The sequence below is a fragment of the Peromyscus leucopus genome, chromosome 8b, assembly GCF_004664715.2.
Source record: "Peromyscus leucopus breed LL Stock chromosome 8b, UCI_PerLeu_2.1, whole genome shotgun sequence".
NCBI lineage: Eukaryota > Metazoa > Chordata > Mammalia > Rodentia > Cricetidae > Peromyscus > Peromyscus leucopus.
The window spans coordinates 38,007,211-38,026,783 of NC_051086.1; the positions used below are offsets into that span (position 1 = coordinate 38,007,211).

Sequence of the window (19,573 nt, forward strand, 5' to 3'; positions counted from 1 at the left end):
CTTCTAGCTTGGGAAAAATGAAATTCTGGTCAGCGTAGGCTGGCAAAAGATGCCACGTGTTTGTTTGTTTTTGTTTTGTTTTGTTTTTTGTGAGTTGTGGTTTCCTCTTTCCAGCTCTCCCATCTGGGCCTGGGTCATGAGGTAATGACTTTGTCCAGATCATTAATTCTCCCCATAGTCTGAAATCTGTTTTGCTTATGTTCGAGGACATCTCAGACACCAAGTGTGTCCTGCATGGTTTGGGGTCCATCGTGGTATCTCTCTGGTCCCCTGCTTGGCAGCAATATAACCCCTCACTTTTTTTTTTTAAAGCTACACAAACGAAAACACTGCCTTGCTTTGCCAAGCAGCTCTGTGGAGGCGGTGCCCTTTGAGGGGAAGGATTTGCCATGTCTCCCTCCCTGATGCACGAAATATGTAAAAGCTAGTGAGTAGTGGATGCTTGCTGCAGGATTTCTCTACTCCAAATAGTTCACACACTCTCACTGGTTCACTTTGTAACTGCCACCATCACAGACATTTGCGGAAGGCGCTGTTCTCTCCCAGGCCGTGAGCACTGAGAGGGTAAGCAGACCGGCAGGGAGGCGCTGGAGCCAAACCCTACGGGGCAGCCGTTCTTCAGTGGCTTCCCATCTAACTGCTTCACAGTCTCGCTTCTTAAATGCAAGTCACCTAATAGCTTTTCAAGTATGGAGTCTCCATAGTGAGAAGAAAGGAAAATCACTGATCTGGCCCAATGACATTACAGAGAGGCCCAGAGAGGGCACTGGGCCGCTCAAGATCACAGAGCAGAGAATGGACACCGGACCTCGAATGGGAGCCTCTAACAACCTAGGCAAACACAACAGCAGCTTGTAGGCGAGCAAGCAGTACCAAGAACACACAACAGACATTTCTTCAACAAATGCAGCTTGACTTTATTGCAGGGAAGCCGGCAGGGAGCCGGCAGGGGAGGGCCTGTCGGGGCAGGAACTCCATGGCTGAGCTGGACTGAGCAGGTGGTGTTCCAAATCCGCAGGGAGACCAGATCAACGGCCTAGGAGAGAGGGAAAATTAGACAGGTCAATGGCGCCACCTACTGTGGACAGGAAACATTGTACCTCAGCCTCTGGATTCCGCTCTGTACTGCCCATAGTAATTGGTGTATGCGCAGGTGAAACTTTGAATGCTACAAAGTAACCAGATCTGCTAACTCTGGGTCTCGGTGAAGGGCAGGAGCAGACTCCTTCCATACAGAGCTTAGACATGTTTGATACCTCCCAGGAGAACCTGGCTTGGTGGCAGACTTCTGTAATACCAGCACTGTGGAGGTAGAAGCTGGAGGATCAGGAGTTCCAGGCCAGCCTGAGCTACAAAAACCCTTAAACAAGCCGGGCAGTGGTGGTGACGGCACTCGGGAGGCAGAACCAGGCGGATCTTTGTGAGTTCGAGGCCAGCCTGGTCTACAGAGTGAGATCCAGGAAAGGCGCAAGGTTACACAGAGAAACCCTGTCTCGAACTCCCCCCCCCCAAAAAAAAAAGAAAGAAAGAAAGAAAAATTTTACATGGATGTCCAAACACAACAGGGTTGTTTGAAAGAGATGGAGGCCAGTGGCCCACCCTCACTTGACCCACAAAACCCAGGGATGGAGGGACCATGCTGGATGTACAGGTCTAAAGCATGGCAGAAACTGCTGGCATTGTTATCTCGTTAGAGGACAAACCTTAAAGAGGCTGCACAGGGATCCGAAAAGGCAGTGGGACAGAGTGGAGGGTCCACCCACTTCACAGACCCAATCTCAGGCAACTAAAAAATGTCCCAGTCCCAGTCTGGAGTGAGAACAGAGCTGACCCCTGAATCCCAGACTCCTTGCTGTTCACATTGGCTCGATCCTGGCCATGGAGAACATGGCTTTTATTTATTTCTTTGTTTGTTTAAGCTTAGTGTGTGTATGTGGGGGGGGGGAGTGTTGAATGCTTGGTCAGAGGACAACCTGAGGGATTCAGTTCTCTCCATCACGTGGGTCCTAGAGATTGAATTCAGGTTGTCAGTCAGGCTCAGCAGCAGGCACCTTCACCTGCTGAACCATCTTCTGGCCTTGTTATTATTATTATTATATTTTTTGGCCTTGTTATTATTATTTTATTTTGAGACAGGATGTCTCTGTGTAACCGCGTTAGCCTTGACTTCCTGCTCCTCCTCTCTTGCCTTAGCCTCCTGTGAACTGGTTCATCCATGTCTGGGATGTCACCATATACACAGAGCACACGGCTTGGGTTGCAAATGCTCACATATGAGGAAGGAGGAGGCTCTACTCAAAGGGGACCCTCCTACCCCCAGATGATTACAGCTGACATATGCCAAGGGCTCTCACGGGTCACTTGTAGGGTCAGCGATACTGTAACCACCATTCGGGAATGCTCACACAGGAGGCCTGGCTCGTTCCGGCCTCTGCCACCCACCTGCCTGGACTCTGGTCAGGTCATGTCCATTCATGTCCATTCACCAGGCCTCATTTTTCTCAGTTCCAGAGAGGGTACAAACCACCAAAGAAGTGGCTGTCCTAATTCATGGGTCAGATGCAATGCACAGGAAGTGAGACTGCTGGGCACAGCGGGAAGATGGCTGGGTGGCCAGGTGAGGTCTGTCCAGCAGGGAAGGCACTGGCCCTGGGCCACTTCCTGCCTCCCTGGGACCCACAAAGCGGAAGGAAGAGAGCTCAGATGAGCCACTGACTCTGCACCGGGCTGGGCTAGAGGCACATCTGGCTCCCAGCAGAAGGAAAGGCAGGGTGAGGATGAACTCTTGTACAGGAGTGCAAGGCTCAGGACACAGGGGTCAACCGTGAAGGGACAGTCACTTCACCAAAGCAAGAGGCTCTCCATTCCAAGAAGGTCAGATACTCTAAACTTAGACCCTGCTGACCAGGCAAGGTGGCCCTCAAGTTCCAAAAGGGACTCTGGGAACATAACACGGGGCTCTGTCTACTCACTGGAGGTCATCAAAACTCCTGAGCAGGCCGGGCAGTGGTGGCACACGCCTTTAATCCCAGCACTCGGGAGGCAGAGGCGGGCAGATCTCTGAGTTCGAGGCCAGCCTGGTCTCCAAAGCAAGATCCAGGAAAAGTGCAAAGCTACACAGAGAAACCCTGTCTCGAAAAACAAACAAACAAAGACTCCTGAGCTTCTGGTTTGTCTGGACAATGATGATGTACTTGTGACCCTTCCAGAGAGGGGCAGTAGGCTGAACACATCAGGGCAACCTCCTACCTCACTTAAGAAGCCCAAGTTCAGGCTGGGCACCTCAAATCCAGGAACTCCAGTTACAGTGTGCTTCAAAATGAGAACTTCCTGAGTGCCAGTGTTTAAATGTTCATGGTTTTCCTATTATGGATGCCCTTTGGGTGAGGTTAGGCAAAGGTTCCAAATCCCAGAGAAACTGCAATCTGAACTGCTTTTGGGCCCAAGCCTTTCAGCAGCAACAAGCGTGTGCAAGGAAGGCTGGGGCCTCGCCCACCTACCTCTTTAGTACTTCCAGAGGGACTGGCCCAGGTCCTGGTTACTTGGGGCCAAGGTAGGACACGGCCTTTCCTGTTTTGTTGAGCGTGGCCAGCAGGGTGTCTGTGCTGTGCTCAGACTCAATGCAGACCTTCTTGTTGGGCAAGTCAATGTTGAACTCCACGCCTGCAGGAAGAAGGAAACTGGGATGTGAGAGCAGGAAGCAGGACCCCTCCACCCACTGGAACAAAGAGGTCGACCTCCCTAATTGTTCCGGTAACACCAGGCGCCTCTCCTGGAGCCAGGGGGCAGCCAGCTCTTTCTGTTTTAGGCACTGTGAGCATGGCATGCTCTGCTGCAGGCTCCTCTCTGTGTGAGGGGTTTGGGCGATAGGGATTGAACTCAACACCTTAAGCATCAAGCAAGCACACCACTTCTAAGCTGTTTCCTCAGCCCTCTGAGTTTTCTTTTCTCTTTCCTCCCTTTCCTTCCCCCCTCCCATCAGCCCCCCCCCCCAACACAGCCATCACTAGTACCTCACTTTCCTATGCTCAAGCTAACCTTCCACTTTAGCAATATAAAGCTACTGGTACCCACGGTATCAAAACATGCCAAGCAAGCACTCCATCACTGAGTTCCATCCCCAGGCCTTCTTATACATTTTATTTTGAGGCAGTCTCACTAAGTTACCGAGGGTAGCCTTGAACTCACTCTACAGACCAGGGAGGCCTGAGTTTATGATTTTCCTGCCTCAGCTTCCTGCTTAGTGTGGAGACAAGCCTGGCTTCCTCTCTTGCTTTTCAACAGCTGCCCCGTCTTTCCAGTGTGGTGTCTCCACATCTGCTCACGGACTCAAGCCTTCCTAGGACAGGGGATCAGTTCTGCCTGCCCGATACCGTTACCATTCTATAGCCAGCGCACCCAAGCCCACCTGGCCACACCCATGAAATACTTCCACACCATGAATCAGAGGAGAACTGGGGGGCACATGTGGGATGCTAAGAGCCATTGCCAAACTGCCTTTCTACTATCCAGCCCCTACTTCCACCACAAAAGAAAATCCACAATGCTCTCCTCTAAAATGGTATGCCAATGAGGCACACCTGTGGCTATGGTCAGGGCCATTACAGGCCTTGGCTTTCCTAGCTGTCACAAAGGGGTTGGGGTTGGCCTCAATGCCTTTTCTTACCCAAGTCACCCATTAGTCTGACTACCAGAGTCCTAAGCACTCAAAACACCTTGGCTGTCTTCAAGAGGAGAAGAGTGTCTTAGTTAAGGTTTCTATTGCTGTGATAAAACACCATGACCAAAAATCACACTTCCATATCACAATCCACCATGCAGGGCAGGGCAGGGCAGGGCAGGGCAGGCAGGGCGACAGGAACCTGAAGGCAGGAACTCAAGCAGAGGCCATGAAACAGTACTGCTTACTGGCTCGCTTTGCTCCTCATGAGCTCCCACACCAACCATTATCAAAAAAATGCACCAGAGACTTGCCCATAGGACAATCTGATGGAGCCATTTTCTCAATTAAGGTTCCCGCTGGCCAGGCAGTGGTGGCACACACCTTAATCCCAGCACTTGGGAGGCAGAGGCAGGCGGATTTCTGTGAGTTCAAGGCCAACCTGGTCCACAAAGTGAGTTCCAGGACAAGCTCCAAAAGCTACAGAGAAACCCTGTCTTGAAAAAACAAAAACAAGAAACAAACAAAAAAAAACAAAAAAAAGGGGGGGGGGGCTGGAGAGATAGCTCAGAGGTTAAGAGCACCGACTGCTCTTCCAGAGGTCCTGAGTTCAATTCCCAGCACCCACATGGTGGCTCACAACCGTCTGCAATGAGATCTGGCACCCTCTTCTGTGTACATAATAAATAAATAAATTAAAAAAAAAAAAAAAAAAAAAGGTTCCCGCTGCCCACATGACTCTAGCTTGTGTCAAGTTGATATGAACTAGCCAGCACAGGGACAAACTTATCAAAGGAAAGGCCCCTCAGTTCCAGCAGGGCTGTTCAGCACATGGTGCAGGGCACGATTGCAATCTCTGAATCTACATATAACAAAAGTTACTGACAGTTGTGAGCTGCCAAGAGGGAGCTGGGAATTGAACCCCGGTCCTTTGGAAGAGCAGTGCTCTTAACCTTTGAGCCATCTCTTCAGCATATGCTATTTTATTTCTGAAGCATCTCCAGCACATGCTGATATGGACTGACATTCTCAGATCATAGCTGGGGATGCCCAAACCCAGGGGACGGAAGCCCGTGGCCTTGTGGGAAGTCAGCAGCCGGGTTCTCCTTGGTGTCTCAGATTCCTGTGAGCAGACATCTCAGTGAAGCTGGACATGGTGGCTCATGCCTGGAACCTCAGAATTCATGACACTGAGGCAGGAAGACTTAATGGTTTGAAGCCTACCCTGGGCTACTCGTGGTGAATTCCAGGCCAGCCAGGGCTACCATGGGAGACCCTGTCTTAAAAACAAAAAGAAAACATAAAAAGAAGCTATTCCAGCTCACAAAGCTCAGAATGGAGTCCCTGAGCCACTGACTCACTCTCACTGTGGGACTTGGCCAAGACACTTCCCCTGGGCACTGGTGTCGTCAGCCCCACCCCACCTTTGTTGACTGACCATGTGTGGCAGTCTCAACACTCAGTGGTATTGTTACTCTAGGTTTTATTTATTTATGATTTGTAGAGATAGGGTCTCTCTCTGTCGTCCAGGCTAGCCTCAAATCCACGGCAATGCCTATGTATTGTCTCGGTCTTGTAATTGCTGGGATTACAGGTACGAGCGGCACCCCCAACTTCGCTTTAATAAACTTGTCATTATTTTTATTTTATTGCAGTACTGTGGATTCAATCTAGAGTGTCACACATGCTACTCAAGCCCTTTATTTCTCAGCTACACCCCCAGCCTCTTTGGTCATTTTTACTTTGAGACAAAGTCTCCCTCAATTGTCCAGGCTGGACTAAAACTTTTGATTTGGGTTTCCTGGGATGCACCTCCAGGTCTGGCTATTGTTAATCTGTATATGATGTCACACTGCAGATCACCAACATACTAACACCTCCAGGGCCCCGGAGCTTGGTGGTGTGGCCAAATCGCCGCTCTGCCCTGCTGGCTCTGTGAATCCAGCCACGTCATTGACCTCTAGACAGTTCTTGCCTTCATAAAAGGAAGACAGTTGCTGCGCAGTGGTGGTGTGTGCCTGCAACTCTAGCAGAGGCTGGATGACAGAGTCCATGACCACCACCCTGGGCTACACAGAGACCCCAAAGAGGGAGAGGGAGGAGAGGAGAGGTGAGAAAATGGACAACAAAGTGGAGTTGCCTACGGTGGCATGGCAGCACATGGCACATATTTGCAATTCCAGCATTTAGAAGGCAGAGGCAGAAGGATTATCGCAAATCTAGCAGCAGCCTCGTCTATATGGTGCATTCCAGGACAGCCAGGGCTACTTAGCCAGGCTTTGTCTCACAAACAAGACAGAACTAGGAGGGGAGGAGTGTAGTGAATGAAAGAAACCTGAGGTGGCTGCAGTGAGGTGCAGGACATCTCCACATAAGCCACCGAGCAGAGGCCGAGGTGTGCACGAGGCTCTCCACACACTTCATTACCAGCTGACCTGCAGCCGATCCCGGGAGGCCTCATGTATCTGAACACGACTCCCCACATAACCATCTCCCCATCCCATCCCCAAGGGAGAGCCACTCACTCACCTCCCAGCTTGTTGAGGACTCGGGAGACGGCATCAGCACATCCCCCGCAGGTCATGTCCACGGAGAACTCGTGCTTCTGCAAGAAAGGGAGATATGAGTCAGGCCCTGCAGTGACCCATACACAGTCTGAGGGGTTACTTGGGCTGACAGGGAGCACAGAGAGCGGGCACAGTCCCACTGGAAGCCTGGCTGTGAACCTAGTCTAGTCAGCAGAGGAGGGATGCAGGGTTTCTGTGTATCACAGGCTGTACCAACAGAGACAATCTCCATGATGCCTTTTGAAGGCCTGGCACAGGGTGGACGGTCTCAGGTCTGTGAGAGAAGCTCTTTTCCGGTTCGCCCTTGAGATGACTGCCTCTTGAGTGAGCTGTGACCCCACTCTCAGCAGAACTGATCTGGGACCTGGTTCTGTATCAGAACATTATTTTCCACATTGCAGTCACCGGAGCTCAGCAGCCTGGATCGGGACATCAATGATGCCAACAGGCAGGATACTCAGGTATGTGGCCAGCCACCACTGCTCTGACCGAAGTACTGCCTGCTCAAAGGTAGCACAGGAAGGGGAAGGGTTTCCTGGGCTCCCCAGCACACTGGAGGCACGTGGGAAAGGATCCCAGGTATTCACTGTTGCACCCCAAATACTGGGAACAGCAGTAGGTACAGAGGAGGGGCCTCGCCCATTTTATGAGTGAGTTGATGATCAACATCACTGCTGGACAATGCCTGGGTCTCTGGCTGTTTTCAGAAGAACTGTGCCAATAATCCCTTCCCTCACAATATCTGGAAATGAGAACATCTCAGCTCCAACACTTGCAAGTGGTATGACCTCAGTAGCTTAACTCACAGGGTACCAGTCCCTTCTCCAGGGTGAAGAAAGGGACAAGCACAGGATTTGACATGTGGCAGCCAGGTTGCTCTGTCACCCCCATCTTCTCTGCCTCCTGGTATTTATGCTCTTGAGAGTTCATTCCATAACATCCCAACGTAAGCCTGTGTGTATTCAACATAAGGCTGAAGCACCGTTGTATGGCTAAGCTGGTCACAGGGCCGGCTTCTGCCCTGCTCCCTTCTCGGGTCACTCTGGAACCAGCCAGCTGCCATGTTAAAGGACACTTTCCTAGAGGTCTACCTGGTGAGAGACAGTCTCCAAGGTCAAAGTCAAGGAGTGCACCAGCCCAGCTGGGCCAGCCTCTGTCCTGCACTGTTGTTCCATAAGTCCCCAAGATAGTCACTCTGCTCAGCCACTCCCAGGTCCTGACTCTAGGTTTGGGGATAAATATTAGAGGACAATAGATAGCGAATAGGTTAATAAAATGAGCCAGGAGGTGGTGGCACATGCCTTTGATCCCAGCACTTGGGAGGCAGAGCCAGATCCAGGACAGGCACCAAAACAACACAGAGAAACTCTGTCTCTGGGGAGGAAAAAAAAAAAAAAAAACCCAAAAAATAAAAATAAAAAGATCATCAGACTAGATGCCTCTAGGTGAAAGTAACTGGATTATGATAATTATTTTCTTCCATTTCTCTCTTGCTTTTGGAAAACAATGTCTAGGCCCCAGGAATGTGATTCAGTGGTACACTGCTTGCATGGAGTGTGCAAGACCCTGGGTTTATTTCCCAGTACTGAGACAGCCAAGCATAAGGAATGGCTTGGGCTATACACAACTGTCTCTTGACAGTGAACCTAGCACCCTGTTAGCAACCCAAGACTGACTCTCACGCTTGCTTTAAGCACTGGAAATAAGTTACTCCCCTCAGCAATCCCTGATTTCCCCATTTCCATCCAAACATTCTGAACCACAATCTGGAAACTACTAGCAATGGGCAGATCTGGCTTAGACTGCTTTGGAGCGCATGCACAATGACGCAAACTGTCCTCGAAGTGAAATTTCAGAGGATTCCTTATTTACCACCCTACACCTATGCATAATTGGGTATACATATGATTCCAAACAGATGCATCAGCTGGGCGGTCGTGGTGCACACCTTTGTTTCCAGCACTCAGGAGGCAGAGGCAGGCAGATCTCTGAGTTGAGGCCAGCCTGGGCTACACAGAGAAACCCTGTCTTGAAAAATCCCAGTAAGTCAATATAGAGAACTGACCAAATTATGGCCCCAGCAAACAAACTTCTCCTTCTCTTGAACCCCAGAAAAGGAAGTCCCAAACAATAAGTAGGGCCCTTGAGTACCCTCACTCAATGGCAGACCGCTCTGCTACAGTATATTCTGACCTGTTTTGTGTATTGCTGTTTTGACTAGTTTCCTTGATACTTTGTGATCTATATGCACCTTTACTTTTTAATTCGTTGAAGATGCTAAAAGTATAGAAACACCCAGCCTAGACCGCAACCACCAGTAACAGTACTGCAAACAATAACCAAACAATGGCTCTCCCATGCTTTCTTTCCTGCTTTTTTTAAATTCATCTATTTATTATGTATATAGTGTTCTGCCTGCATGTATATCTACGCACTAGAAGAGAGTACCAGATCTCATGATGGTGGTGCTGTTCCTGCTGCTTTGAGAACAGGGTCTCATTAATGTAGACCAGGCTAGCCTGGAACTCACTATGCAGTCCATACTGGGCCTTTAAACTCTCTATCTTCCTGCCTCAGAATCTCAAGTACTGTATAAACAGGTGCCCAACAGCATACCCAAATTCAACGCCCACCTTCCCCACGAAGTTCATCAAAGTATCTCTAGGACAGGCTGAGTGTTCTTTATCTGAGTGCTTGGGAGCAGAAACGTCCCTCATTAGGGAATATTTGCATACACATAATGAGGTATCTTGGGAACGGGATGAGTCTAAACATGAATCATATTTATACACACAGACTGAAGGCAATTTCATGCAATGCTTTTAATGCACCATGTTTGGGCACACACTACTTGTGGCATCAGACCCTGGCTGGTCAGAAACTCCCTATGTAAATCATGCTGGCCACAAACTCACATTGATCTGCCTCCTCTGCCTCTTCAGTGCTGGGATTAAAGTCAGACACTACCCCAGCACTCAAGAGGCAGAGGAAGGCAGATGGCTGTGAGTTCAGAGGCCAGCCTGGTCTACAGAGTGAGTTCCAGGACTGTCACACAGAGAAACCCTGTCTCGAAACACAACAACAACAAAAAAGTTATACCCTACTGTATCCAGCATACTTCTTAGGAAAAAAAAAAGATTTATTTATTTATTTATTTATTTTTTTTTTTTTTTTGGTTTTTCGAGACAGGGTTTCTCTGTGTAGCTTTGCACCTTTCCTGGAACTCACTTTGGAGACCAGGCTGGCCTTGAACTCACAGAGATCCGCCTGCCTCTGCCTCCTGAGTGCTGGGATTAAAGGCGTGTGCCACCACTGCCCGGCTTATTTATTCTTTTTATGTGTATATGTGTGTGCCTTCATGAGTTTATACACACCAGGTATGTGCAGGACTGCACAGAACTCAAGAGTATGTAGCATTCTCTGGAACTGGAATTAGAGGTAATTAACTATGGTGATAGGAATTGGACTTGGCACCTGTGAGTAGCTAGTGCTCTCATCCTCTGAAGGGTGGTAGCTCAGTGTGGTAAAGAGTTTGCCTGCCATGCCAGGCGGTGGGGTGGCACACACCTTTAATCCCAGCACTCAGGAGGCAGAGTCAGGCGGATCTCTGTGAGTTTGAGGTCAGCCTGGGCTACAGAGTGAGTTCCAGGAAAGGCGCAAAGCTACAGAGAAGCCCTGTCTCGAAAAAACAAACAAACAAAAACAAACAAGCAAAAAAAAAAAAAAAAAAAAAAAAATGGCCGGGCATAGTGGCACACGCCTTTAATCCCAGCACTCGGGAGGCAGAGGCAGGCGGATCTCTGAGTTCGAGGCCAGCCTGGACTACCAAGTGAGTCCCAGGAAAGGTGCAAAGCTACAGAGAAACCCTGTCTCGAAAAACCAAAAAAAAAAAAAAAAAAAAAAAAGCGTTTGCCTGCCATGATCTAAGTAAGGCCAGGGGTTCAATCCCCAGCACTATCAAATAAATAAATTAGGCTATCTTCCATTTGGAAAATTACATTTGGGGACTGGAGAGATGGCTCAGCAGTTAAGAACACATACTGTTCTTCCAAAGGACCCAAGTTTGAATTCCAACATCCACATTAGCAGGCTCACTCTAGCTCCAGGGAGATCTGAGGCCTTATTCTGGACTCCACAGGCACCTACACTTATGCCCACATACCCACACACAGACACACACACACATCTAAAAGATATTAAGTATATTGTACTTATTCACTTATTTGCATGTGGGAGTGTGTGCCATGGAATAAGTGTGGATGTCAGAGGCCATGAGGCTTGGCAGCAAGCATCCTTATCAAATGAACCATCCTGCAATCCTCAAACCCTCTTTCTGCAGTACTTTTCTAGCTTGAAAAGAGAACCATTCATTTCCTCTTGCTGAGGCTCACTAAGGTGATTGAGGTCATGGGTGCAAAGGTGAAAAGCTTTCTTTGCTCCACGGAATCTTGCTGGTTTTAGAACAGCCAAGTGCCCATCCCCACATGCTGACTCTGAGCAGAAGCCCTGAAGGGGGTTTCTGAGGATAATTTTTGCTGCCCAAAGATCTAAAGTCAACAGTTAATCTGAGCTCCAAACTGAGAATCCCAACAAGAAAGTCTTTCACAGTACTGAGGTCAGAGGCCGGGGGGCAGGTCACAGAAGGCCAACATTCCAACTCAGAACTCCAACCTCCACCTACAAATTGTGCAACTAAAAACCAGAGGATGACAGAAAGTCTGCCTCATGGACAGGAGATCCAGTCCTCACAAGAGTATCTCAAGACCTGCTTCTGGATATCTCCCCAGTGCCTCTAGACCTCTGTTTTCTCTTACAAAAGGGTTGTGGCTCAGTAGCAGAGCACATACACAGCATACATGGGCCTCGAATTCAACCTCTAGCATCACAAAACAAAACAAAACTTTATGCCTGGTGCTGGTGGCGCACTCCTTTAATCCCAGCACTCGGGAGGCAGAGCCAGGTGGATCTCTGTGAGTTCAGTGCCAGCATGGTCTACAGAATGAGATCCAGGACAGGCACGAAACTACATAGAGAAACCTGTCTCAAAAAACAAAAAAAAAGCAAAACAAACAAAAATCAAACTTTAAGCAGGTGGCGCAGCTCCTTTGTAATCTCAACACTAGGCGCAGGAGCATGAGAGCCAGCTGATCTCTGTAGTTCATAAGCCACCTGGCTACCAATGTGAGTACCAGGAAAGCGCAAAGAACTCAAAATAATGTATACAAATGAATCTCAAAAAAAAAAAATTTATATGTCTGTGGTGTGTGCGCATTTTAATCCAGCAGAAACACACTGTATCGAAAATTCCAAAAAAAAAAAAAAAAAAAAAAAAAAATCTCGAAAAACAAAACAAAACAAAACAAGTTATATGGCAACATGTTGTATTATCACAAATACTATTACTTCAGAGAGCTAGTAAGTTGTACAATTCATTTTTTTTGTTGTTTGTTTTTGAGACAGGGTTTCTCTGTGTAGTTTTGGTGCCTGTCCTGGACTCACTCTGTAGACCAGGCTGGCCTTGAACTCAGACATCTACCTGACTCTGCCTCCCGGCTGGGCTTAAATGGCCAGTGCTACTCACCAACGCCCGTTGGTACAATTCTTTAACAGACTCTCTAGACCTGGAAGAATCTCTGGGAATGGAGGAGGACACTTTGTTTTTCTAGAGAATGACATTGGGTCTTTGGATGCTGGAGTCTGGATTCCTGATCACTAATATCTAAGTATCTCTGATGTGCTGCATCTTCTTCTAAAGACCTTGTACACTGTCTCGTTTAATAGCTACAATGATTTCATAAGGAAACTCTTGTTGGGGTACACTGCGTAGTACAGGTCAGTTGAAGAAAGAAGGCACTCCCAAGATGAAATTTTAAGGCCTATGTTGCAGCAAGAAGGTCCAGCCTCTTCTGATGGACTGAACCTCCAAAACAGCCATACAAAGGCATATTTATTGATTATTACACAAAGAATTTCCTCACACCAAGGTCCCTCATCTTAATATACATGTCTTACTGAAGAAGAGCATCACATGCCTCCTCGACTCCAGTTTTTTATTACTGTTTTTTATCCTGTGCAATACATGCTAATACAAGAGCCTCAGGTGTGCGTGAGGTGTCTTGTGACCAAAGTCATGGGATGGATGCAAAGTCTCTTCAGTAAAACACAATTCTACAGACAACAGGAAACAATCACTGTTTTCCATAAGGACTCTTCTCTAAAAAAAAGTTGCTCATTCTAATATCTATTCCATACAGTGCTTCTGCTAAACTCCTACCACATTTCCACTCACAGGCTCTAAGATCCCTTATTGGTGGCTTGCTCAGGGAAGAGAAAGCTCAAGCTCTGAGGGTAGGTGCTGACTCAGGGAGACGCAGCTCATGCAGGGCCTGGGTTGGACAGAGTACACTAAGGTCCATGTTAAAATGGTCTGGAAGCCCGCCCACACAGTTCTACCCTACTTGTCCTACATCTACAGAAAAGTTACCACTCCTTGGGGACAGGATGGGTCCCTGGGCTGTGTTATATATTTTGATGACATAATTCTAGTTAATGCTAACCACAGCCCTGTAAGATCTGCTTTCAGTCCCCATTTTACAGAGGAAGAGATAAAGACACAGAGAGGCAGAACAACCTACCTGGGGTTGCTCAGCCAGAAAGCCAAGGGCACAGACTTTCAGGTTTCTGGGTTAAGCTTTGGTCTGCAAACCATCTTGGTTAAGATTCATTTCCCAGCACTCGGGAGGCAGAGGCAGGCGGATCTCTGTGAGTTCGAGGCCCGCCTGGGCTACAGAGTGAGTTCCAGGAAAGGCGCAAAGCTATATAGAGAAACACTGTCTTAAACAAAACAAAACCAAACAAAACAGCCCCCCCCCCATTCGTTTCCCTGGCTAGACTGGAGACAGCACTTGACCGAGACTCTGCCTTTAGCTGTTGTTCATTTTTTTCTTCTTCGTCGAGACAGGGGCTTCTCTGTGTCGCTTTGCACCTTTCCTGGAACTTACTCGGTAGCCCAGGCTGGTCTCGAACTCACAGAGATCCGCCTGCCTCTGGGATTAAAGGCGTGAGCCACCACAGTCTGGTGCTCCTGTTGGTCTTGAGATAAGGTGTCTACTATATGCCTCACTCCCATCAAAGTCCCCAGAGGCAGACACAGAATAGAGGGGTCCTCAAACTTTTTTTTTCTTCACTGCTGCCCTCTGGAGAACCTGGCAGCCTCCACTCTGGGATCCCAGGGTCATGAATGATTCTCACACGGCAGGCAGACAGGCTTGACTGGTAGGATGGATTTTATCAAGTCTTTTGTCTGTGCTTTGTGCGATCAGAGGAAAGGTCTCAAGAAATGACACCTGAGGTTTAAGACTGCATCAGGAGGGAGCCTCGGCTTCACTCTAGGAAGACAAGCTGCTAAAACATTCAATACCCGCGGGAGACCTCAGGGTTCAGAGGCACCAGGAGGAAAATGCTGCCGACCAAATCCCTAACCATTATCTCAGGAATTTAACTGGGATCAGAGCTTCCCTCCAAGCCAGTACAACTGGTTTTGCCCAGCACTTCCCAGTCGGCCTGGCCTCATCCTGGATCCTACCTACCTAGCTCCCAACAATAAAGGCTTTCCAACAAACACTGGGCTTTTCCTTCTCTTCTTGTGTAATGTGTCAAAGGCCCTTATTTAACTAAGCAGTGAGGTTAGAAAGCCACCATGCATAGGAGTGGGGGAGTTTAAAGGCAAAATAAGCGCTGCTCGGCTCCCGAAACTCTGCTCCGAGGTTTGGGAACTCATGGCTGGAAAGGAAGAAAGTATCCTTTCCGTTCAATGTTGCCCAGTGCTGATGTGGACACGGCCAGAGTGGGCTGGGCAGGTGGAGCGAGACCTGATTCTCTGAAAACCCGCCAGCTCTGCTGCAGGGGCATGCATGTGGAAAGGGTAGGTACGGAGTTCTCCGCCCCACCTCCCGGCTTCAGTTTCCCCATCGTGCAGGGAGAGTTGGGACTGCCCCTCGAAAGACTCTCCGGAGAGATCTTGAGGCCTGTGTTCTACATCACAGTGCTCTCTGCAGCTTTCCCGAGGGGCGCGAAGCTGGAGAGTCGGTGCGGAGAGTAAACTGAGGAACGACTGCAGCTCCGGCGACCGCCTGCGCCCTAACAGCAGCGTCTGTCCGGGCAGCGGTGCATCGGGCTGGAGACAACAGTTCGCACGGGCGGAGCGGCGAGGCCACTTACCGGCATGACTGAAGCGGCACGGGAAACGACGGCAGCGACGACTGGAGCGCTGGAGCGCCTCTCCGGTACAGCAACGCGGATCTTCCGGAGAGCGTTCTTGGAAGCCCTACCTTTAGGCCGACCCAGCCTCGGCTAGGCCCCGCCCTAGGGCTGGGCTCCGCTTAGTCCCCGCCCCTTCCGGGTTCAGCTACGGCAAGGCTCCGCCCTCTGAGGGAGGCTCTGCTTAGTTTCCCTTCTGCCCAAATTACAGCTCGGCCCCGCCCGCTAGGCTGGCCTTCACCGCGTTCCTGCCTCTTTCTAGCCTGGATATATTAGGCCCCGCCTCTTTGGAACAGGTCACAAGCCTTCCGGAGAGGTGCAGAGGGATTGGATTTTTATTTATTTATTTTATTTTTCGAGACAGGGTTTCTTTTGTGTAGCTTTGCGCCTTTCCTAGGACTCACTCTGTAACCCAGGCTGGCCTCGAACTCACAGAGATCCGCCTGGCTCTGCCTCCTGAGTGCTGGGATTAAAGCCATGCGCCACCACCGCCCGTTTTTATTTATTTATTTATTTATTTATTTTTGAGACCTACCCAAGACTGTCACGTGAGATCTTAGGACGCTGGGTCATTTTCAGTGTAGGGCTAAGGAATGCAAGGCCAAGGGTCCTGGGAAGGAGGGATCCCAGCATTCTCTAAAGATACCATCTTCCTTGCTTATCACTCAGTCCCTACACTAGAGTGGCCTGGCCTAGGGCTGCAGGCCTGTTCCAGCTACTAGAGAGGCTGAGGCAGAAGGGTCCCGGGTTCAAGGCTTGCCTGGGCTGCAGAGTTAAGGCCTTCATGGGATGTCCAGAAAGCTAAGACATGGTGTCCGAGAAATAGGTCCCGTCCCCTGCTCACCAGTCCCACACTGAGCTCGAAAGCTCTAAGCCTCATTGGGAAGGGCACAGCCGTGGCCCACTGAGTGCAGAGTGCCTGGGCTCTGGCTGAGAAGTCTGGCTGGGAGGCTCCTGGGAAAATATCTGCATCCCTCACTAAGGGAACTGACACCACTCTGTCTCCTCTCCCCAGTTCTACTCTTGACTTCCAGAGAACAAGGACCTCCCGTCTATCTGTCCAGGACAGAAATGCCACAGAGGCTGATGCAAAAGCCACAGAGCCCGTGCCAAGCACGGATGACCCTAGACTTGTTCTGGGAGAAGTGACGCTGCCATCTTTATGTCACCTACTGCTGTGAGCCTTCCTGTTACCTGCCCCTGACATGCCTCACTGACAGAGTTCCCACCTGACGGACATGCAAGTGCTTCTGGTTTCAGTGCACTTAGTGTTACAGTGACACCATGTATATTGCCCTAAAATTCCATGTAGAATAAATTTGTATGTGAGGAAGTGTCTTATCATTTAAAGTTTTGATAGATTCAGCCAGACTGTCTCTCAAAAAAAAAGGGGAGAGGGTGTTATTTATTTATTTATTTATTGGGTTTTCTTTTTCTTTTCTTCTTTTTTTTAAGGGTTTTTTTAGTAGCTCTGGCTGTCCCGGAACTAGCTCTGTAGACAAGGCTGGCCTCAAACTCCAGAGATCCCCCAACATAGAATTAAAGACATGTGCCACCACTGCCCTGCTTTATTTTTTAATTTTAAAGATTACATTTACTTATTTTGTATGTATGAGTTTTCACATGTCTGCCATGTCATGTGTTTGGAGGACAGAGGACAGCTTTCATAAGTGGGTTCTCTCATGATGGGAGTTCCTGGAATCAAACTCTGGTCATTAGACAGTGGAAAAAGTTCTTGCTGGCCTGGTTTATTTTACTATTTTTTCTTTCTTTTTCTTTTCTTTTGATGGGAGGTGGGGAGGAGGGGAGAGAGAATGAGGTCTTACTATGTAGCTCAAGATGGGTTCAAACTCCTAATCCCAGACCCAGAATGAAGACACACGCCTTTAATCCCAGCACTCAGGAGGCAGAGGCAGGTGGAACTCTGAAGTCCACACCAGCCTGGTCTACATATTAAGTTCTAGTCAGCCAAGGCTACATGGTGAGATCTTGTCTAAAAAACAACAACAAAAAGATCTTTATATTCTGGGCCCAGATGATGATAACAATCTGAGTTTGCTCCCAAGGTTCCCAACAGTGGAAGGACAGAATAACTACTTACTGTCCCACTGTCCTCTGGCCTCCGAGGTGGGCCACGGCTTGTGCACACCCACAAACTGAGCATGGTGATGCATGCATGTTATCCTGGTACTTGAAAGGTGGAGACAGGAGGACCAGAAGTTAAAGCCCAGACTGTTTGGTCATGACTCAAATAAAGCAACAAATTAAACAAACAAACAAAAAAAATCCCATAGTACCAAAGGGTACAGAATGAAAACTAAGCTTGCCTTCTCCACTGGGACAGAGTTCATCCCACTATCAGTAATCATTAACTGTTTCTTGTGACTCAAATTCAATCATCACCAGGGCAAGCCCAGTGGACAGACAGGAGTGGATGGTCCTGGACTACCCAGGCTGTCCAGTGTTTCCATGGGAGCCTCTGCCATGTAGTCCAGCCTTGTGCCCAGTATAATGTTCCCATTCTTCCTCCTCTACTTGCTTTCTCTTAAGCACCTCTATAATAGTACCTGTAGACTGGCCCTCATCTTCTGATCTTCTGGGTGTTTTGGTGACTATCCTTTGGAAGTGGAGGTTGTATTATTGTGTCTGTTACAGTGTTATGTCTCTTTATGTAGCCAGATGTTTGGGTAGGGTTATTTTCTTTTTTCCCCTTCCTTTCTTTCTTTTCTTTCTTTGTTTCTTTGTTTCTTTCTTTTTTTCTTTTTTTTGAGGTATTCTCCCTACCAAGTCCAGGTTGGCCTTGAACTTGAGATGGTATTCCTGCCTCAGCCTCTGGGAGAGATGGAATTCCAGGCCCCACCTTTATCTTCTATCTCTATTACAAACAGGGCTGCCTTAGAGATTGCTGTAGTAAGCCCTTGATTACATAGAGGACCTCAGGCCCTGTGTGCCACCCTCAGACTAGTGAATCTTGTAACTCTTGCTGAGAAGTTTCTTCTTGCAGTAGATGTCAATTAACACAGAGCTTCATGATTTGGTCAGCACACTAGAATGAGAGGCTCGAGTTCTCAGCCCTGAGTGGGATGTCTATATTGCCTGTGCACCTTCAAGGCTCAGGATTCTTTGCAGAAGAGGGGGCAAAAAGAATGTAAGAGGCTGGGCTGGAGGGATAGCTCCGCTGTTAAAGGCTAGGCTCACAACCAAAAATATAAGAATGTAAGAGGCAGAGAGTAGAGGACTCAGGACTGCATCAGGGCATCTGCACCTATGAACCCCCGATAGGGACGGCGTGAACAAGACCTGGGAAAGTTCAAGTCCAAGTTCCACAAGTCCCGCCCTTAGCTGCAGAGCTATTGGCAGCTGGTGGCCACGGGAGAGGGGGAGTCGGTTTTCTTCAGGTCCCACCTGAGAGGCTACGATTGCTCCAGATGGCCCTACACCCATGCACATACAGGAAGTAATAAGTGGACCTTGTAGGAAAAACAACATCAACGAAAAAAAAAATCGAAAATCAAATCAAACAAACAAAAACCCCCTTGGGATTGGAGGAGAGGGAATAGGGTGGCCTTGATCAAAACACCTCACATACAACTCTCAAACAATAGAAAGATATGTATCTTTATTCTCCCTTTAGGAATACATCTTTTCAACTTTTTTTTAAACTTATTTTTTATTTTTCATTTTTTTGGTTTTTCGAGACAGGGTTTCTCTGTGTAGCTTTGTGCCTTTCCTGGAACTCACTTGGTAGTCCAGGCTGGCCTCGAACTCAGAGATACACCTGGCTCTGCTTCCCGAGTGCTGGGATTAAAGGCGTGCGCCACCACCGCCTGGCTATTTTTTATTTTTAAAGCTGGCTGTGGTGGTGTACTGTTTTAATCCCTGCAGAGGCAGAATCAGGAGGATCTTTGTGGGTTCCAGGCCAGCAAGGGCTACGAAGTGAGACTTTGTTAAAAAAGTAAAAAGAAAGATATAAAGGATGAAAGGAAGGCAAAGCATCCAGGAGAGCGAGAATTGCAATAATAATAATAATAATAATAATAATAATAATAATAATAATAATATCCTTGTGAAAATCTGTCAAAGTTCT

The 19,573-nt window shown here is 48.4% G+C and overlaps 1 protein-coding gene across 1 annotated transcript; it reads right to left on the minus strand.

Annotated features, from left to right (window-relative positions):
• Positions 1 to 892: 892 nt before the first annotated feature.
• Atox1 (antioxidant 1 copper chaperone) lies at positions 893 to 15,602 on the minus strand. Its single transcript, XM_028880043.2, has 4 exons — positions 15,448 to 15,602; positions 7,190 to 7,265; positions 3,501 to 3,663; positions 893 to 1,036 (listed from the first exon to the last, which is right to left on the minus strand). Exons 1-3 carry the CDS (start codon positions 15,451 to 15,453, stop codon positions 3,539 to 3,541), a joined length of 207 nt encoding a protein of 68 aa, XP_028735876.1. The 5' UTR covers positions 15,454 to 15,602; the 3' UTR covers positions 893 to 1,036; positions 3,501 to 3,538.
• Between the last annotated feature and the right edge of the window lie 3,971 nt (positions 15,603 to 19,573).

Bases quoted from the DNA above. Each gene is read 5' to 3' on its own strand.
- Atox1 (XM_028880043.2), bottom strand. The intron at 3,664-7,189 runs GTGAGTGAGTGG...TTCTTCCTGCAG, and splicing joins AGTCCTCAACAAGCTGGGAG to GCGTGGAGTTCAACATTGAC.